The sequence below is a fragment of the Populus alba genome, chromosome 6 (genome assembly GCF_005239225.2).
Source record: "Populus alba chromosome 6, ASM523922v2, whole genome shotgun sequence".
Lineage (NCBI taxonomy): Eukaryota > Viridiplantae > Streptophyta > Magnoliopsida > Malpighiales > Salicaceae > Populus > Populus alba.
Genome location: NC_133289.1, coordinates 24007157 through 24030137, shown reverse-complemented (window position 1 = coordinate 24030137; position 22981 = coordinate 24007157). Strand labels below are relative to the sequence as shown.

The window sequence follows — 22981 nt, the reverse complement described above, 5'->3', positions numbered from 1 at the left end:
AATGACATTTCTAAATTTTTCACAACTCCGGAAAAGTGTTTTTCGCTGAAATTTTTCAGGAAAACACTTTTCTGAAAATCAAGCCAAATTTTTCTTTTACTGGAAAGTATTTTCCGTTGACCAACTTTCTTAATGGCAAACAAACACAAGAAAGTTTGGAAAGTGATTTCCCGGAAACCACTTTCCGGAAAACAAACACAACTAAAGGAAAACACTTTCCTGAAAACCAAGCCAAATTTTTCTTTGACTGAAATATTTTTCGTTGACTAGAAAGTGTTTTTCGTTAACCAACTTTCTTAATGCAAACAAACACATGAAAGTTTGGAAAATGATTTCCCGGAAAACTACTTTCCGGAAAAACAAACATGGCCTTATATTTAATTAGATGTGATGTTACAAGTAATACAATAATATTATTTTATTATTATAAGATTATATCTCTACCCCTCCTACGTTGTATAAACCAGGTCAAGCCATATAATATAAAAGAGGAGTGGAATATATAGAAATGGGTTCAAAACCTTATACTCAAGATAAAAAAAAAATAAAAATAAAATAAAAAAATAAACATTCTCTGCCTTTTCTTTTTGAATTCTACATCTTCTCCCCCTTTCTCTTCTCTATCTTCGTAAAAACTCGTTAATACTTTAATTAATATCTTTTGTTATATAAAAAAACCTGGCACTGACTTGACCTTTGAAGGGCCTTCCACCAACACCTCTAAGGGACTTTGTGCATGTATTTATTCAGAAAGAGATTAACATCCCAGAGAAGATCAATTAAAAAAGAAATTAGTGTAGTCTTGAAGTGAAAGTTATATAACACATTATGAATGATATGCAAGGATCTCTGGAAATAATTCATCCTAGAATATTCCTAATAATTTTTGTAACCTCATTAACTTGAAAAACCCTATCTCTATTCTTTTTAATCTTGAAAACACCTTACAAAATTTCATAGTTATTAAATTGTGTTGGTTTGGTGCGTTGATCCATTGATCTCACAACCTTGTCAAATATTTTTGAAAAAATTAAAATGGATAATAAATTAATTAAACTTGGATAGCTCAATGAGTTAACATGTAATCTAATTGATCTCATCAAATCTAGATTTGATTTGATTTTATCAATTTTAAATATTTTTTTTATTTGGAATGATATCATTTAATTATTTTTTAAAATATAAAATTTTTTATAAATCTAAATTGACTTAGGATTAACCCAACAAAACCACAATTCTTGTTTCCAAGCAAATTTCTATAAAAACTTTCAATTTGTAGTTTAGCTATATACTAAGATAACAATCCATTAAAATTGAATGAGATAAGATTTGCTAATCAGTTTTGCTAAGTGTGCAAAGATTAGTTGTTAAGATCATTCAATTAAAAACAAATGAATAATAAAAATTGAAAAACCCGATTTTCTCTTAAGAAAAAAATTTTTTTTTAAAACAAACCTTTTAAATTAAATATTTATATAAATTGAAATATCAACATAAATTTCAAGCAATTGACTTTTCAAAGACACACTGTTCGTGTAATTTAACTTTTTTAAGAGACGACGCTTCGAATTTTTCCCAAAGTAAAAATGGGAAAACCACATCTTGAATTTGTTATCAAGGGATTTGATGCATGTAATGAGAACATAAACAAGATGATCTCGTACATTAAAGAACAGTCATGTGGTTGACTTATTAGGTTGTCTGAACAATCATGTTTGGTTGATAATAATGTAATGAAAAGATAGATTGTGTTATATTTCTTCCACTTTGCAAATTTATGAGCTACTGGTTCCAGCTGAGATGGGTCAACAAAATTGATTGATTGATTGATCTGTTGGTTTGGATATATTTTCTGTGCAAATTACAAAAGGATTTTCTTAAAAACAAATCAAGATAATTTCATTTTCTTGTATGTATTAAATATTAATACATATTCTTTCATATATATATATACTATATAGTCGTCAATAAAGAATATATATTATTGTCTTGTGATAAGATAAAAAGAAGAAGACATGTTTCCTTGTGTTTTTATGTTTTTAAAATATAAAAAGTTACTTTAAATTTATTTTAAAGGGAAGAAGAAAGGTAGAAAATAAAGAGTTTTGGGGGCAGAAACTGTGAAAATACGAATTATAAAAAAAATAAAACCGAAGAAATATGTTATTGTTTAAAATGAACAGTATCCCTTTCATAAAAACATGTCGTTTTCACAAGAGTATAGCAAAATACTATCATAAAATTGGGAAAACTAAAATCTGTCAGATGGGTTTTTGTTTTATATATATATATATATATATATATATATATTTTTTTTTTTTTTGATTTACATGGGTGTCGGGCCAGTTTACGCGCACCACGACTAATTCTCACGGCTCACTGAACATCCTGCAAACCCAGTGAGCATGTAAGGCACCGCGGGGGTGACAGACGTGCACGGTAAGGTTTGAACCCAGGATACAGAGGAATGAAACAAGTCCCTTTAATTGCTGGGTCAAGACCTCAAGTGCTTTTTTTTATATATATTTTTGATGCATGAGTCGATGGGCTCGAGAAGGTGAAGAAATTTGGAGAAGAAAAATGTAGTCGGCTCAGGCAGAATAGACATGGCTCGGGTTTTAGCCATGTGATAAGCTGCTAGGCTAGAATTGAGAAAGAAATTCTGGGCCATCCATAGTTGCATCTCCACTCAAATACTAAAATATATACATCACAAGATCAATCAAATCGATAGCATTTAGCGAGTCAAAGCTTTTATAAAACCCGGTCTTTTAAGGCTCGAGATAATATTATCATTTCAAGATTTTTTTTAAAGTTAAAACAATATTATTTTTTTAAAAAAATTAAGAAGTTAAATCAAGAATCAATTTGATTTTGACTAAATTGAAAGGATTGTGTTTGAACCATGTCAACTTTTACCCAAGTAACCTAGTTTGAGTTAAGTTACAAGTGGACATTGGTACTAAGATGCATGTCAAACAAATTATTCTTAAGAAAATAATTTTGAAATTAAAAAACCTGTTTTATATATCAGGGACAATGACAAGCAGAAAAAAGGATAACAAGGAAAAGACTTAATCTATTGGGCTTCCAAACATGAATTAGAGGCTTTGAGGCCCGATAGGCCCCCAACCAATGAAGTCACTCTCAAGGCCCATATCAAATCTGCACGCACTTGACACCCTTGCAGTTAGAAATATATAGAAGATATCATGATCACAATTCACACTTGCATATTAAGGTAATAGGTAATGTTATTCACAGCATGAAAAGAGTATCATAGTTGAATTATTTGATTACTAAAGTTAATTTACGGTTTACCGCATCAACCTTGTAAGTTTCTAGATCAAATTTTTTTTGTTCTCTGTTTTTTTAATTTACAAAAACTAATCAATATTAACCCAATTAAGTTTTATCAGATTAATATTTTATCAAACTCAATTAAAAACCTGACTCCAATCGAACTTCAAACCTTGAATTTTTCGGATCAGCCCATTAAATCAAACCAAATTCACCAACTATGTTCTTGATAGGTCAAAGAGTTGGTTGCCGATGAGATATTAGGTGGATGCAAGGAACATGCAAATAAACCGACCAATTTGACATCTACGTTTACTTAAGAATTTCTAGTACACTTCTCAAGTTTCTTAAGTACTTGCTCCATTTATAATTAAGACAGCCTGTGTAAATTTATTCTTCATTCTATCTTAATTAGAACACAACATGTGGTTGACACTATAATGTTTTTGAATATTTTAATAAAAAATATAAATATATATATGTATGTAAATTTATTTTTTATTTATTTAAATAAACCCAGCATTTATTTATTTATTTAAATAAACCCAGCATTGTTTCTTAGGAAGGGGGGAAGCAATCAAGCTATTGTAGCATGTTCGAAGACCGGCAATGGGCTCTCTCTCTCCCTCTCTCTCTAACACTTATTTTCATTGCCTTAGATCGCATTCTATTATATTTTCTTTAGGATTTGTGTACGTGTGAAGACAATGAGGTGCTTGAAGCCAAATGGGCTTTTGTAGCATAGTCTATAAAAATGATGACATCCATTCTTAATTAGGGTAATATTTAATTTGATATTCCTTGTTCCATTCATAATAATTTTGCTAGTGAAGTTAGCTTCTTCGGATGAAAAAAACACACACACACATATATTTGATTAGAGAGATAAAAACATTAGTATAAAACAAATCTATTTATAGAACAATTTTAAAGTGAATTTGTGTTATTTCAAAACATAAAAAATAATGGAACATATCCCTTTTATTTCAATTATTCAAAAGGTATCTTGTTTTTACAAAAATTTGCTAGTGTTTTTATATTTTTTTAATCTAACTTAAGAAAAAGATTACATGTTCTTCTAAATACATCAAATCATATACAATGTATGTCATTAAAATTATTTAGAAAAAACAACTTCATGTCAAATGATTTACAAACATGTTTAAAATATCCTAATAAAAACAAAAACAATAATAATAAACATTGAAGAGTGTGATGGAGTGAGTAGGCTGAGAAAGGAGGAAAAGGGGCGCTTAACAAGCTGTGATAGATTTGAGGAAAGTGAGATGTAAAGAGAGATATGTGGTGCTTCTATGATTAGGCAATCTTTTGTCTAATCTAACATGTTGGTTCGAGTAGGTGCAGAAAGAAGGCTAGCTACATACAACTTAGGATAGTGATATTATACTGCTTTTTATCAGTAAGCAATCTTCTTGTCCTAAGCTCCTAGCTTTACCTGGTAAGAACCAAGACAAGACCTAGCTCCTCCTATCTATAGTGAAAGTGATTTGCATGCAATATATACTTAATTATCATGCTAGAAAGGGGACCCTACTACAGAGCTAGGCAAGAAATCCCGGAGTGGTGTTGTCCACTACCCATGTTATGTGCCCTAAAATGCTAAACATCATGCTCAGGAGCCTTCTAGCTCCTGATATTCAGTCGGGTCTTCAATGGTGTGCTTGAGTGGCATGGAGATATCGATGAATCAATTGTAGAATTTATATCGATGAATCAATGGTAGAATTTATTATCATCGATTAAATTCTAGATTAAATTTTATTTTGAATTACTTTTATATTGATCTTCAACTAAGTCAAAACTAATGATTTAAAAGGAAAATATCATTTTGGATTAAAAAGATAAATCTAAGTTGATATCCCGACTTAAATACAAGAACATTACAACGGATCAATTCCAAACTATATTTCTAATCAATCATCTCTACTTTTTTTTATAGTTTTAAAAATTCCATCACTCTAAAAAACTAACACGCACCTATGTCACCTCAATTAATCTTTATGGAAAACACAAACTAAATACATATAGACGTGAGAGAATCAAGCGTTGTTACTTGTTGGATACGAAAGATAGTCCTTTGGAAACCAAAAAAAAACTATGAATCAACCCTTCCGTGGCGCGAAGGGGTTCTTGGGAGATCCTATATGGACACGAAATGTCACTAGCCATAGCTACGAACACCAGATTACAAGAAGACAACGTTGAGAAAAGCTATATCAAATCAACATGTCCTACAAGAAGTGCAAATGTAGGATTCATGGGAAAGCCTTCTTTTCTTTGTCATGGAGTTGTCAAAATGACAAAATCACAATCTTAGGTGGTATGGTGCTTCCAGGGTTTGGGGGATTGGCATCAAGTACTTGTAATTTCATTTAGAAAGTGGCCCGCATCTTCTGTTTTTTTCATCGCAAAAAAATATCATGGTGATACAATTTTTTTAAATTCAAGATTATAATCGAGATTCAAAAATATTAAAAAAAAATAAAATTGAGTCAAACCTAATAAACCTGTTAAATCCATGATTCAAGACATAATACCAAGATAACTTAATAATAAAAAAAGAGAAAATAAACAAAAAATACTAATTTCCAAATAAAATAATTAAAAAACAAAATTCTTCTAGTATTGTCTCAAATAACATGCCAAAGATGCAATCAATAAATTTAATTTAATATGAAACTATAATAGAGCGAACCATTTTTTGCATCGTAGAAAAGATATCAAGACGAAGCAAACCTTATAAACCCGAGTTAAACTCTCAAACCTGCAATTCATTAAATTCTTGATCAAAACTCAACTCAGGAACTCAACACCTAATAAATTAAATATTAAAGGATGAAATCAGTTAATTCAATTCAATTTAAAAACAATCCCTACAATTTAATTTTTTCAATATTATTCCTTATTAGAAAAAGCTTCAATCTTATCTCTAATTACCATTAAATACTTAACAAAACCTAATGAAGTCTCGATTTCTTACTCTCTCTCTTTTTTATTTTTCATTTTTCATTTTTCATGTTTTCTCTCTTCATTCTTTCCGGATTTCTATACTTATCATAATGTCTCATAAAAATTCTTAACAATTAAAAAACATAAAAATTACGGTTCTTACTTTGTAATAAATTTTCATTATCCATTTAACATTTAAAACGTATACCATTTTTTTTTTTGTCAAATATAAGATCAGCATCAAAAAGTTTTAAACTATAAGGATAAGATCAGAATATCACTCAATCTATAGGAGATAAAACATGGTTTCGTTTATTTTTTAAACCCAGCCTGAATTCTAGGGTTAATAAAAAAATTAACATATGTATAAAATTTTTGCATAAGCAAGCAATCCGTATGCTATTATTGAGAGATTCTGGCGGAGAGTTTGCTGTCCATGATTATTGAAAAAGTGTTCACTACTAGACACCTGTTGGCTGCTGATGAGTTGAGTGTTTTTGTGCCTCCTCGTGATCACTATTTCCTTAATTCTTAATTTTATTTTTTTTATTTACTCCACCGAAAAAATTAAAGGCTCCAATCCCAAATGATGAATGTGAGCAAAAAGTGTAGTCTTTGTTTGGACTTGCACAGTAGTCCAAGCAGATGTCTACTGTGGTTTTAGTACACCCATTTGAAATTTGCCACGTACTGCACAAGACTTGGAGACCCAACATGAATCTTGTCAGAACTAACAAAACCCTTGATGATTTCCATGCAATTATCTACAATATTTTGGAGTTTTCTTTTTGATAAATGATTGGTGATTTTTTCCCTCATTGCATTCTTCCTTTTAGGTAAACAATGCATTTTAGGCTTTAGCTATATATTGTTATTTGCCAATAACTGATGTAGAATATATATGCCATTAGTTTGATGCATTAGAAGTTATTTCATGAATATATATGGTCTATATAAAGAGAATTAATCACATAATAAGAACAATAGTATATGTAATTATCTAGTAATAATGCATAATACTTATCCATTCACCAACTAATTATAAATCAGCTCATGTTGCAAATAAAAAAATCATAAACTATTCATGAATAGATATAATGGCAATTATACTAAGACTGATTATTTTTGCAGTTTAATTTGCTTTTTTAAATTCCTTTTAAATCATTTAAAAAAAAATATCAAATTGATATATTTTAGGTGTTTTTTAATAATTTTGATGTATTAATATTAAAAAATATATATATTTTTAAAAATATTTTTAATGCATTATCAATTGAAAAGTTATTTTGCAAAAATATTCGTGCATCACATTACTCCAATACACACCAAATTGGTTACACAAGATTTAAACTATGCATCTTTATATATTTTAATTTATGAATTTCGTGTAATACTCTCTTTTTTTTTTCTTAAAAAAAAAAAAACTAATATATGAAGTTTTAGTTTTTCAATGTTGTGTTTAGTTAGTGTCTTATAATAAAAGAGACAAAAAAATGTTTGGTGAAATAGATAAAGCTTGAAATATAAAAATAAATCTATTTTTAAAATAATTTTATATCATTTCAAACACATATAGGACAAAAAGACATGTTCCATCTATATCAATTATTTGTCATTTTTTATTTTAAGAAAATAACCAAATGCTCTCAAAAGTAATTTCTAAAGTGGAATAAGGGATTATGATATGCAGAATGCATGAGTGGAAACGAATTTCCATATGATAAGTTATGAAAACTCAAGCTGTTATAATATTAATTGTGCGTTGGGATCTTAATTAATTTGCAAAGCCATGTTACCAATTAATATCTTAAACAGTCAACTACGGGTAACATGATGCCGACCATGAGAAGAAAAATCAAGAGAACATGTGCTTTCCTCCTCTACCCTAAAAATAAAAATAAAATTATAACATGTGATAACAAATTAAGCACACGACTCTTGGAACTTGGAAAAAACATCACAAACTAATCCTTAATTACATGAACTTTCTTTTTTATATAATCTTCAACGTTGGCAAGTATATTTATGAACCAATCACATTGCTTTATTTCTGTGGTTAATTTTCTGTAGTCATCAATACCATTATTTATTAATTTAAACAAAACTCTTAAAAATTAATTAAATAATTATTGCCATCTTTGGTAAACCTAGTGAAAGGGACTGAAGCACACTTGCCGAAAGTTTTTAGCAGTTAACTAATCCGTGTATTGAGGATGCTGTCTCAGCCAATCATCTTTCTCTTCCATGTAATTATTTTTTTCTTAAAAGTGATTAATTAATTAACCTATCAGTGTGGCCCTCTCTTTCACCAAAGGTTCTTTATGACCAGTAAAGGGTTTTGTTTAATTTATTCCATCAAAAAGGGGTTTAATTATTAAATAATTAGGAAGTTAGCTAGCTAGCAACTTGATTAAAATATGGTTAAGCAAAGTGGTTTCACTTAATTCTATTTAATTTATTTGAAAATTTTTAATCAACCTTCTATGCTATGGTAACTATACGGAATACGAATACGGAAGCAGTTGACATTCATTAGTACAATCAAAGTACAATATAATGAGTCACTAATTTTTAATTAAAATTTATAAATTAAAAAGGATGATATAGGTCTCGTAAATATATACTTAATCTAAAGCATTGAAGTTTTATTGATAACTAAACCCAATATAATATGGGTTTAGAGAATGTGACAGACTTAGAGTAATATAGGTCTGGTAAACATGTCAAACTCAAGATACTTGAATTTGAAAATCAGTTAAATCCAAGACAATATGAATCTAGCGAACATGTCAAACTTAAGATACTTGGGTTTGACAATTATCCAAACCCAAGACAATATGTGTCTGGCAAAAATATGAAACCCAAAGCACTTGGATTCAAAGACTGATAGGTTCTACAATTATGTGTCAGACCCTAGATGATCTCCTAAATTAAAAGTATTTTAAACATGATAAACTGCCAGGCCTCTTCATCTAGAATAATTATATGAGTCATTCATATTTGGGATAATGATTCCCCTACATTTATAGGTGTATACAAGATATATTAAGAGACCTACCATACTTATTATCTCATTAATGATATGTGAGGAGTATTTATCCCTCATTAATGCCACTGAAAGCAAATGACTTTTCAATCCAATGACAAGGTGCAAGGGATATAAATACCACCTTAATCATTCAGGTAAGAGTTCAGAACTTTTATCACTTAAAAAAAACTTACATATATTTCAGAGTATTAACTATCTTAAAACTCAATAACAAATATCTTTATTTCTTAAATTGAAGGCTATTTTAAGTCATTTATTATTTTTCCTATAAAAATACTGAATTTATTATTGGAGAGTCTTTAAATCCCCCGATTGAGATTGTTTTTGTAGATACTTAAACTTTCACTATTGGTTTGAAATTCCCTGATATAAAGAGAAAAAAAGCCAATTATTTGGACATGTTGATTAACCACCATCTTAAAAACTAAATAACTAATTATTTATATACCCTAAATTTTGGAAAATCACCTCAATAAAATAGCAAAACATTTATACAAATGTAGATTAAATAATAGATCTCTTTTAATTACATGTCCATTTTCATTAAAAAAAACAATTTTTTATGTTATTCCTTTTTGTGTTACATAATGTGGTAGAACTAATTAATTCCTAATTCAATTAAGAATATATATACAAATCATTAATATAAAGTTACCTAAGTTTGGTTCTCGATTATGAATATGTTTTTTGATATTATTATCGTGGGATCAAATTAAAAAAATACCATGATAAATGAGTTTTTTTTTTTTTCTACAAGAAAAAGCTAGATTTAATAGATTGTCTAAACCAAAAAATAAAAGTACTAATATCCATAATTTCTTGTTCATGAATTTTTCTTTTTAAGACGAATGATATGGTTGTGAAAAAAAAAATCAACTTAACAAAAGATTGCCTTCAATCCCAGCAAAGTCAAAAAACCCTATCATAAAGAAACCCATTGCCGAACTAATAAGGCCACCAAAAACAGTTCTCTTTGGGTTACCTAGGGAACTAACATCCATATATAGCTTAACAAAATCTTCATTTGGATGTTTCCATGAAATTTGAAGAGGAGTATACGGATTATCATCGATAACTTTCTAGGTCAAACTATAATCATCTATGAAGTTGTAAATGTTCCTAAAAAGCCATTCATCGCCATCATAAACTTCCCTAAAGGAGATAATATTTTTCTGATGCCATATCCACCAAAAAGGACACAAGAACAAATGAGCATCCAGGGAAGAAGCAAAAACCATAACCTAATATGTTGAATTATTGCACCCAAACCAAAGCCTGTTATTAAAGCCTACTTTGCTCCAAATATTCATTGTTGCACCTTAATAGACTAATATATCCCCACATCTTCTTACCCTTAAAAATATTTCTCATCACACAACTTTAATATGAATAATTCTTTTCATCCAACCTCACACTTACAGATTGAAGCGAATCATCTCTTTAAATAGCCATAATCAACAAACAAAGAAAAACGAAATACTAGATTGTAGAAACTGAACAAATATCTTCTCAAAGTTGGATCCACGAAAGATGTGTTTGAGATAAGTCTCGTTCCATGAAACCATACTCTAATACCATGTAAAACAATCCAAATAAATAAATAGAAATACAAAAATAAGAGAGGAAGAGGCTAAAGTTTCATTAATATTGAATGATCACAATAATCTAAAGGAACATATTTAACCTAAATACAAAGATATATATATATATATATATATATATATATATATATATATATATATATGATAAATTGAAAAGAAAATAAAAATATTATTCTAATTTTAATAAATAAAATAAAATAACTCTATATTTCTTAACAAGTGTAAGAACTACCTACACCGTTTATAACTTGATCTTGGACTATAATTATGGTGCGATGGGGATGATAATGATGCCCTCCATTCTACATCAGTTGATTATGAGGATTTGAATTACATAAAAGAAATGACTAATAGATCTATATATAATAGATCTATATAAAGAAATTGCACTGAGAACAAGAAAGTCTAACTCAATGTTATATTTATAAAATCTAGATGGTTGTTTAATTGTGTATCATACCCTTTTTTCTACTGTGGAGTATGATAATTATAGTCTTAACATTTGGAGTCTTAATATTAGCCAACCTTTTAATCATTTGTTTGCATGTCTATTCATAAAAAAAATAGTTCAATTCGTTCATTATATTATATTTTATCCTAAAATTAATGCAAGAGGTAGAACTTATATACAATCAAAACTTTTTTTTTTTTTTTTTAGATGAACTTGTTAGAAAATAATATAAATCATATCTTGAAACTTCACCTAACAACTTAAGGTATTAGGTTGAGATGATTATTTGACATAGTATCAGAGCTTTAATAATTAAACAATCACGAGTTTGAATCTCATCATCCCTATTTATTTGATAAAAATTAAGCACAAGGTAGCGTTGACTTGTACAAGTTCAACCCCAAAAGACTTTCACTTGAGAGAGTATGTTAGAGAATAATATAAATTATATTTTGGGACCTCACTTAACAATTTAAGCTATTGGGTTGAGATGGTTCTTTGGCAATGTTAAAGAATAATATAAATAATGTTTTGAGACATTACCTAACAATTTAAACTATTAAGTTGAGATGGTTCTTTAACATGATATCATAACTTATAATCAAGCAGTCATGAATTCGAATCTTCATTATCTTTATTTATTTGATAATAATAACATACCTTGTTAATCATATCCATCCCTTGAGGTTACCTAGTGATCACTTGCTGCCACAAAATGCAATATTCCAAGTAGCTTATACTAAAAGTAAAATGTGCCAAGGCTCCTAAAAGATTAATCATTGTATTAAACGAAGTTAGGTTTCTGTCCAAATTGGAGTTAATATATACTTGTCATGTGACAGTACCTTTGTTAATATGAAACGCACCTCGCATGTAATCTCTCATTACATAGCCCTAAACACACGTGTTTCTCTTGTGATTTTTATATCACATGCTAATCACTTGATAAATACTAATCCTAACTTGATGGAGGAAAAGTAACATAACCTAACAGAAGGACTAATTATTACTCTTAATCTTCTTCAAGGACAATATACTCTTAATAAAATGAATATATATAACTATTTACGCTTTGATCAATAGTTTAATAGCTATGACATATTTTATTTTCTCTGCCTTTATCGACAAGGAGGATATCAATTAACGAGGAATTGCTATGGAGGCTAGCTAGGTCCAAATGCCAAAGGAAGAGACGAGGAAGTGGCTTTGTTGTTATGGTTGCATAAACTATATATATATATATAGGCATTGCCTTTTTATAGAATAAACCTACTTGTCACCATATCCTTCCAACAAATCGAATTTAATGTGCTGTTGTTCATATAAATTATTCGAACTATTTTTTAAGTTAATGTATATTTTAGTGTTTTTTCACTCGGGCACTATAATGCTGAAATAAGTATGTGCATATTTGAGAATATGGTAAAATATTTTTTTTATTTAGAAATATATTAAAATAATTTTTTTTAAATAATTTTTAACATTAATATATCAAAAAAATCTGAAAATATAAAAAAAATTTAAATTAATTTTTTTAAATTTTTTGGATGGAATGATGTTTGAACCAAATTTCTAAACGGGTCCTAATTGCAATGAGCTCCATTGCTTATGTCATTACCACAAAATTAAAACAATAATAAAATTGGTCAGTAGAAATATTTTATTGATGTTTTTTAATTTTCTGATAATATAAATCGGTCGGACTTCTTACATATTTTCCCATATAAATGTATACTTATTACTTAGGAATAGCATGCTCAAGGCTTGTAAGAAAAGAGGAATAACATAAATCAACCACCCCCGTCAACATGGGATATGTGAAAATAAAAAGATCCATGATGAAAATACATCATCATTAGTTTGTAAAAGAGACAAAAAAGAAAGACTACAAGTTCTGAAATCTCGAGTTCAAATCTTTTTTTTAAGAAAAAAAAAATTAAAAAAATATTTTTTTACACATATGATGTAAGTGTTGTAACGAGAGATTATATTACTGAATTTTTTTTTATTAACAATAAATATATATTTGAATCAATTTACTTCAGTTTTATTCAGTCATGTCATACCATCATACACAAAAATTTTAGCATTGAAGAGAACATAATCTTAAGCATAACCCAAATTTAAATGCATTAGATAAAATGATCTATTTTTAAAACTTAATTAATCTTAATCAAAACTTTTCACCTGCTTCCTGCACCAATTACAGTGTAAATTCTCAACACTCATCCATCGGACTGGCTTGTGAAGTAAATTCAGAACATAAGGTTTGGATTGAAAAAAATAAAAATAAAAAGGAAAAAACCTCGCTTGACAAACATGTTGACTTTTTTTTTATTGATTTTTTATCAAAACAATTTTTTTGTTATTATTTTTTTATTAATTTTTGGGATCGATCTTCTCAACTTGTGATCTAGACCTTGTTCTAAGTTGATTTTATATCGAGTTTTAAAACTACGACTTATCATCCGAGATAAAGACATAAAATTAAATTTGTTTCTAAATTTTTATACTTTCAAAGTAGGAGGTAAAAAAAAAAAATTATTTTTTCAAAGATAATATTTATTATTTTTTTATTATTAAAATATCCTTGTAAAAAGCTCTCAATTTCAAAATTATCCAACTAAAACATATAAAGATAAAAATAATTATTATTACAGTTTTTAAACACAACTTGGGGGGTCGATTCAAGGCATAGCCCGGGTCATTGGTCGAATGCTCGAGTCATAGGTTGTGTTGATCTAAGTTAGCATAAGAATAAAAATGATTGTTATTATAATTTGAAACCTGATTCGGGAGTTGACCTGGGACAAGACCTGAGTAATAAGTGGGGTTGACAATTGACCCTGATCAACATAATGATAAAAATAGTTATTATTATAATTTAAAAATCCAACTTAGAAGTCGACTTAAGGTAAGGCTCGAGTCATGTGTTAGAAGGGTCAATCCGAATTGACTCGAGTCATTATAAAATAAAAATGGTTATTATCAAATTTCAAAACTTGATTCATAGGTTAACCAAGGATAAGGCCTGGGTCACGGATCATTGAGATCAACTTGGGTTGACCTGGGTCAACTCGAAGGTTAACTAGGGCAAGGCCTAGGTCACAAGTCGAGAGGGTTAGCATAAGGTGACCTGAGTTAATACATGAATAAAAATGATTATTATTATAGTTTTAAAACTCGACCTGAGAGTTAACTCGATGCAAGGTTCAAGTCACTGGTAGAGAGGGTCAATCCGACAAACCAAAAAAAAAAAAAAAAAATCAAAGCGACCTTGTTTTTTAACAAATTGTTTTTTTTTTTAAAGTCCTTGATTTTTTTATTTTCCGGTCAAGTCAATCATTCATCTTTTTCTTAAACTCGGACCAGTTCAAAAACTCAAGTCAGTCTTAATTTTAGAATTATGGTTATTATAATACTATTAATTTCAATACTTAATATAAACTAAAATGAAACAAATAATATCTAATTATTTTTTACAACAATATATATTAAGAATAAAATATATATTTTTATATTTTATTCTATTTTATTTAGCATAACCAAGCAAGATTTAAAACCAATTACTTTATTTTATATATCCGAACACAATTATATCTCCATCTTGTTTTTTTTTATCTCCATCTATTCTGTCTCTAACCAATAATCAAACACTTCCCTAAAAATAATAAAAGGCGGGAAAATCAGGAGAACTCCTTTCCCTTTTAAAAAATACTAAAAAAAAAACCTCTCTTTCTCTGTAGTAAAAGCATGAAGACAGAGAAAACATAAGTATAAGAGACCAAAGTGGTGATTTCCAATCTTTTTTTTTTTTTTGTTGCAGAGAAGAGACTACGAATGTCACTTTAAAAACACAGAAAGAGAGAAAAAGATTTATAGAATATTATATAAATTAAAAAGAGTGAAAAAAAGGCTAAATTTGAAGAATTTTTCTAATATTTTTGACTTCCTAATGCACATGGCTTCTTGGTGTTAGTAGCTAGCTGCCTAGCTATAGTATTAGTATTATACCTTCTGTTCTCTCCACGTTTTGTTTTTGTTTTTTGCCTTTCACATGCTCTCCTTGCTCTCTCTCTCCCTCTCTCTCCCTCTCGCTGTTAGTGGCTAATTATCCATTGAAAAAAATTGACTCAGTAGTTAAAACCAGGATCTAGATTCCTCATCATTAGATCTACAGTGAAAAAGTTTTTCCCCCTTAAACTTTCATTTTCTTGTCTGCCCATGTTACTTTCTTGATCTTCTTTGCTTCTTGGTTGCATGAGCTTTGATTCAATCACCACTCACCAAGGTTAGTTGTTTCTTTGTGTTTCTTGAATTCAATGTTTTGGGTTTGATTGGAAGTGTTTCTTGAATTGTTTTGTTTGATGGATCCTTTGCTTTGTACGTGAAAAGTTTTTGACAATGGCATGAGTTTGCGCTTCTTGTCCTTTAATGTTGTTTGAGGTGGAAAATGATGCAACACAAGAGGTCCTTTATGTTCTTATAAATGAGAAAACGTAGACCAAATTCTTTTGCTTTGGTTAACTGATTTAACTCAAAGAATCCCCCTTTCTCTGTAGAAATTTTTGTTGCCATTTTGTCTTGTATAGGCTGTTCTGGCTTTTGTGTGTCAGCTTTTCAGTTCTATACTTTGTTTGTTTTCCTGGAAAGTGGTATTCTTCTCTCTTATTCCTTGCATAATTCAGCAAATTAAGCGATTTTCAGAAGTTGTTGAAAAAATTCTGAATTGGGCCATACTATTTGCATTTTTTGAAATATTTTTTCTTTAATTTTAATGATTATTTTTCTTTAATTTCAAGTTTGTTGTGATTGTCAAAGTGAAATAGCCTGAGTGCTGTTCAAGTCTTGAATCATTGGTTCAATATTTATCAGAGAATTTTGTTTAATAGATAAAACTACTATAGCCAATCAACTCTGCTTTTATTGTATTGCAATCCAATTTTGCTGTTATTTGTTGCTCTTGCTGCTGCTTCTGCTCCCTTATGTTCAAGATTTTGATGCATGATATGTTTGTAAATGTATATGTGATTCTCCATTTCTGAAGTGTAGGATGTGAGTTTTCTCCAGTAATTCATTTTTGCTCTGTTGGTTCCAATAGGAAAGCACAATTTTCCTGTCAAAACAAAGTGCATCAGATTTCATGGTTTTGGATTTTCTACCACTGCCGTTTGAAGATTTTCTTATGCAAATAAAGGGTTTAAGAAGGTTGAAGTTTTTCATTGTTTCTGGTGCGTAGAGTGGCGCGAGTACAGTGGTTCAGTAGCCTTTGAATAATGGACGCATAAATTTGATGTAAGTGGTTTAATGGTCTGCGAAATGGAGAATGATCAAATGGAGGACATGGACATTGAAGCCCTCTCTTCAATGTGGCCTGAAGATATTGACAGTTCAAAGCCATATGTAGAGAAGCCGGTAGGGGATCAAGACATGTTAGAGGAGGTTACCATAGTTGAGGGGCCAACTATAGTTGATTTCCATCATCTTGTCGAGCTGACGAATTACACTGATAGGGGCTCTTCTCAGCTGGCACATCTTGTACAGCATTGGGAGTATAAACAGGCATATGCAGTCCGCCTTCTCAGAGAAGAGCTTGACATCTTAAACAAACAAAGAGAGGAAGTTGAGCTCAAGAAATTGGAGATATTGGAGGATTTTCGGTTTGAGGAAGAAAGATACAGTGGTGATAAGCGACAGATTTCTATTTTGGATGAAATATTTGATATATATCAAGATATTCCTCGGAGAAAAAGTGATATCATTGTTCAAAGCAAGAGAGTAGACATAGATGCTGAATTCGACACTGTCGCATACTGGAAACAGCGAGTAGTGCATTTAGAGAAATTGTTGGAGGCTAGTGTCCACAGAGAGGAGTTACTGACAGAGAAGTTACAAGAAAGCATACAGAACTTGGAAAAGCAATCCTCCCCAGTTGAAGAGTTGACACAGATTCTGAAAAGGGCTGATAATTTCTTACATTTTGTACTTCAAAATGCTCCTGTTGTTATAGGCCATCAGGTATTATGAGTAAAGCAGACATAATCCTATTCTTTCTGCCTGCCTGCGCCCAATTTCTTGCTAAAAGGTCTGATTTGTTGATTATTTCTTTCAGGATAAAGATTTAAGATATCGCTTTATCTATAATCATTTTCCGCGTTTGCAAGAGGAGGTAAGAAATTGTGATCGAGGCAGGATTTCTTTTTCATTTTCATTGTTCCTCTTCAAAGTATTGCTGGCTAGCTCGAGTCACTGAATTACCTATCTATAATTCTATATTGTCCATTCCATTTTCAGGAAATTATAGGAAAAACAGATGTCGAAATTTTTTCAGGCGCAGGAGTTAAGGAATCTCAAGATTTCAAGAAAGAAGTTTTGGATAAAGGATTGCCTGCAAAGAGGGAAATCACATTTGAGACAGAATTATTTGGTTCAAAGACATTTTTGATCTATGTAGAACCCGTTTTTAGCAAGTCCGGGGAGACAATCGGTATAAACTATATGGGAATGGATGTAACTGATCAGGTAAATCATTCTTTTTCGTGGTTATTTAGAATCTTCTTGATCTTGCAAAAGAATAGACATTCATGTTCCTGGTTGCAAAACAGGTAAGGAAAAGAGAGAAAATGGCAAGGCTTCGAGAAGAGATAGCAGTACAGAAAGCTAAGGAAACAGAACTTAACAAAACAATCCATATAACAGGTTTGTTTTTTCGTCGACAATTTCGGTTGTGGTGACTTGAGAAGTTCAATCTGACTTTGTACCTCTGTACTTTTGCAGAGGAAACAATGCGTGCAAAACAAATGCTAGCAACCATGTCTCATGAAATAAGATCACCTCTCTCTGGAGTTGTTAGCATGGCTGAGATTCTTTCCACCACAAACCTTGATCGCGAGCAAAGACAGCTATTGAATGTCATGATATCTTCAGGAGATTTGGTTCTTCAACTTATAAATGACATACTCGACCTTTCCAAGGTTGAGTCAGGTGTTATGAAGTTGGAGGCTACGAAATTCCGACCACGAGAGGTAGTAAAACATGTGCTGCAGACTGCTGCGGCATCATTGCAAAAGATTCTGACCTTGGAAGGACGTGTAGCCGATGATGTTCCCATTGAGGTAAAAGTTTCATAACACAAAGTCGATAGACTAACTTTTAAGAAAAAACTTTAGATGCAGCATTGCTCATGAATATTGTTTTTATATAAATTGAATCTGCAATATCAATATTTTTGTGCCATTTAGCTCTGTCTGAAGGTAACATCTGTTACTGTGTCAAATTAAAAAATACTGATCATGCTTTAGTTTTAGGTCATTGGAGATGTTCTTAGGATCCGGCAAATCCTCACCAACTTGATAAGCAATGCAATCAAGTTTACTCATGAAGGGAAAGTAGGGATAAAACTTTATGTCGTATCGGATCCATGTTATGGAAAAGCTGAAAGAAAACATCAGAAGTCATCTGCAGATCAGTCAACCACAAATGAGCCAAAGGAAGGCAAGCCTACATCCTCGTCTCGAAGTAGCAGCGATCGGAAAAGCTTCCACAGTACAAAATACAGTGAAGGTCCATATCCTAATCATTTGCCTAGCAATGAACCTCAAACACCGGTTAAGAATGGAAACACAATGGACGGAGATCAAGGGGAGGAACCTGAAGTACCTGGAACAACAGTGTGGCTTTGCTGTGATGTTTATGACACCGGCATTGGAATCCCAGGTACATTATCAATATGCTTAACTATATTCTAAAATCATCTGCCTAGTCGAAGAATTGAGTATTTTCTTTTCTTCTTTTCTCTGTTTATCAATACTCTAGCTGTCTATTACATTCCAAGTTAATTTCTATTGTAGAAGCACTCATTACATTTCTTTTTCATGTCAGATAATGCTTTACCTACTCTATTCAAAAAATACATGCAAGTTAGTGCGGATCATGCTCGAAAATATGGCGGGACAGGGCTAGGCCTTGCGATATGCAAACAGCTGGTGAGTTTTCTGACCACCCAAGCCATTTGTGATCTGTACTTTGTCTGTAATAAACTGAAATTTGTATTCTGAAACTTTGATACAAACATGCTTTGATAGCTTAAATTGATGGGAAACAGAACATCGTGTGAATACAGATTTTGAGACAGCCTTCTTACATTTCTATGCATTTGGGTTAGGTTGAGCTGATGGGAGGCCGTCTCACTGTGTCTAGCAAAGTGAAATGTGGATCTACGTTTACGTTTGTGCTACCGTATAAGGTATCATCAACCTGTGATTCTTCCGATGATCCTGATGATCTTTCAGAGATGGCTGATAATGATGCTCCACTAGAGGATGAAACTGCTGGCTTCTTTCAGTTCCAACCACGCACTTTGGGCTCTCTATTCTCTTCTAATGGATCCACCAGGACTCAAAAATTATTGCCACATAGTATTGGTTTCAGTAATTCCCCTATACTCAATGGATTCTCTGAGGATTCTTGCTCATTTCCTTCTGGTAACGTTAGATTGAAAGAGACGACTTCTGTTGAGGATGCCTGTTCTATGGTTGAAGTTGCCGAGACATTATCTGAACCTGAAAGCTCATTTAGTCATAGTCCAGACCGTGACAACGAGAATGTAGTTTGTAGAAGAAAACAATGTCTAGATGACACAAAGAGTAAAATCCCTAATGGTACTAAAAACTGCAATAATCACAAAGAAGTGTCGGGTGACCCACCGGGGTCGTGTCAGGAACAAGAGAAATCTGCCACAAGCTCTCAGTGCACTTCTAGCAGCATTCCACAAGAACCAGAATCAAAACCAAAGCCTAAGATCCTTCTAGTAGAAGACAACAAGATCAACGTAATGGTGACGAAATCAATGATGAAGCAGTTAGGCCACACCATGGTTGTCGTAAATAACGGAGTAGAAGCAGTGCGTGCAGTTCAGTCCTGTTCTTATGATCTCATTTTGATGGTAATTTCTAGATTCAAATAATTTCCACCACCTCCTTTTCTTTGTTCATGCTTCTTCCGATGAGTTTAGGTGTGAATGCAATTTCGATTAAGCTAAATACTTTGATTCTTAAGTTGCAGTAACCATGTATTATACAAATTTTGCAGGATGTCTGCATGCCTGTTATGAATGGCCTTCAAGCTACACAATTGATTCGTTCTTTCGAAGAAACTGGCAATTGGGATGCTGCTTTTAAGGCTGGAATAGAGCCATGTGCACCATCTTCAGCTTCAGTACTAGATGGTCAGAGTTCAATTCATTATCATAAGCGGATTCCTATAATTGCAGTAAGCACTTCACTATCAAAAACCCTTAAAATCTTGATACCCCATTTCCTCCCTTGATTCACTTGTAATCTTACTACCCTGAATATTATTAGCTACTTGTTAATTATTATCAATCAAAACACAGCAATGTGTCTTGGTTTCTATACTAGCCGATTTACGCCAGAACCACTGAAAGATGTCATATTTTTTTCTGTCCGCGTACGCTAACAGAGTCTGCTGGTGAATGTGCAGATGACAGCAAATGCATTATCAGAGAGTGCAGAGGAATGCTATGCAAATGGCATGGACTCATTTGTTTCAAAGCCCGTGACTTTTCAAAAAATAAAAGAGTGCTTGGAACAATATCTACCATGATTTCTGCTGTAAATTTGTGTACAAAAAATGCTAGGAAAGTTTTGTAACCAATGTAACATGTTCTTTGCAGCCATTAGTAGATCTCAGTAGAAGTTGTATAGATCCATGGCATTACTTTTTCCCTTCTCCAAGATGATTTTGACATTTTTCCTAGGTGATGATTTTAAATGGAAGGAAAGAAAAGAAAACATGAGAGAATTTTACGATAATAGTATGCTATTGTTGTACAGACTTGAATTACTATTTTATTCATTAAAACTTCATTACATTTATAGGAAAAACAAACAATCAAAATGCCATAATAAAGCATCAAATTAGCAAATAATTTCTTAACCAACTAACTTGTTCCTGTAGACTAGCTCAACATTTATTTGATGATAACAAAATACCTATAGACTAGATCAACATTTATTTGATGATAGCAAAATAGAAAAAACAGGACTCCTAGATTCAGGAATTAAAAATTCCAATTTTCTATTTTAGGAATTCCAATTTGCTTGCTGGAAGTGTCTTGGTGAACATATATACTAACTGATCTTGAATTTTATAGTGAATTAACATAACCTCACTAGTTTTTTACACCTCTCGTCAAAAATAGAGTTTGATGCTAAAATATTTTGGTTTTTCATGAAACACTAGATCGTGAGAAATCGCTATAGCTGCTTGATTATCCACTGAAATCTATGTAATTTATTTTGATCCATGTACAAATCACATAGAATGCTATAATGCTTGATTCACTGCTACTGTTGCTACTATAAATTCAGTTTTTGTAGTAGATTGTGCCATAATATTTTGCTTATTTGATGACCATGAGAAAATTCCTAATCCTAGTCTAAATCATAATCTAGACCAAATTTGAAATAATAAAATTAATTAAATAAATAAATTATAATTTCATAAATTATTTCAAATAAAATAAATAACATTCAAAAGAATATGGATCAAATCTGATAAATAAAAAATGATAAGATAAAAGCAAATAATAATCATAAAAATAGGGATTAGAGTTGATATAAAAATCAAATTATAAGGGATGAAATTGAAGAAAAAAAAGATTCAAAACAAAATATGTAGTAATTAATAAAAAGATCAAATTTGATATAATCAGCAAATAACATGACATTTCTAATTTTTTCATAACTTCTGGAAAGTGTTTTCTGCCTCAAATAAAAGAAAAACACTTTCTTGAAAACCAATTAAAATTTTTATTTGACTAGAAAGTGTTTTTATTGACCAACTTTTCTAATAACAAACAAACGTAAGAAAATCTGAAAATTAAGTGGTTTCTAGAAAACCACTTTTCATGAAAATAAACAAGGCATTAATGAAGGTGTTTTTTAGGGTTTGCCACATCAGTATGGATCAATTGGAGTTTTTATGCAGATATCTATGTTGATTTGGGAAATGGCCTTCTATTTTGCTTACCAAACTAATAAGCTTGACAATTTGGTAATTGACCAATAAGAAATGGCTCACCTTTCACTACATCATTCTTCATCATATTATGCTACGTTGAAGATCATAGTGCCATACTTCTGTGTTGTTAATCTTTGTTAAGAAAGTTGTAAGCTCCTCCTTAAATGGTAAGAATGATAGACTTTTACCCATCATCTTAGCCTGTTGTATCTTCTATCCAGTAGCATAAAAAATATGAAAGGATTGATATTCAAAAGTCACCTCCATTCATTTTTTTATCAGTTGCCCAACAACCAACAAGTTCTGATCTATATCGCCTACATAGATAACAATTGAAATTGTTTTTGCACCTGAATTTGTTAAGATAACAATGGTTCATTTTCCTTTGCTACTATATAATCACCATTCCCAATTCAAACCTATGAAATTTATGTAGATTGCAATGTTCTCCTCTTGTCAAAAGTCATATGGTTTGTGTAGATTGTCAATAAGCCAATGATATGAGGAGTCTCTAGTTGAAAAACAAGTAGCCACAAACATTTGATCTTCATCATCTTGGTCAACAAC

At 30.9% G+C, this 22981-nt stretch overlaps 1 protein-coding gene across 1 annotated transcript; it reads left to right on the top strand.

Moving 5' to 3' along the window:
• The first annotated feature begins 15392 nt into the window (after positions 1–15392).
• Positions 15393–21204, top strand: LOC118042130 (histidine kinase 5). The gene is made up of 11 exons (XM_035049697.2): positions 15393–15662; positions 16473–17389; positions 17484–17540; positions 17666–17893; positions 17977–18070; positions 18149–18486; positions 18679–19087; positions 19253–19356; positions 19536–20315; positions 20462–20641; positions 20873–21204. Exons 2-11 carry the CDS (start codon positions 16679–16681, stop codon positions 20993–20995), a joined length of 3024 nt encoding a protein of 1007 aa, XP_034905588.1. The 5' UTR covers positions 15393–15662; positions 16473–16678; the 3' UTR covers positions 20996–21204.
• The last annotated feature ends 1777 nt before the right edge of the window (positions 21205–22981 follow it).

Bases quoted from the DNA above. Each gene is read 5' to 3' on its own strand.
- LOC118042130 (XM_035049697.2), top strand. From the start codon at position 16,679: ATGGTCTGCGAAATGGAGAATGATCAAATGGAGGACATGGACATTGAA. The intron at 17,390-17,483 runs GTATTATGAGTA...TATTTCTTTCAG, and splicing joins CTGTTGTTATAGGCCATCAG to GATAAAGATTTAAGATATCG. The intron at 17,541-17,665 runs GTAAGAAATTGT...TTCCATTTTCAG, and splicing joins TTCCGCGTTTGCAAGAGGAG to GAAATTATAGGAAAAACAGA.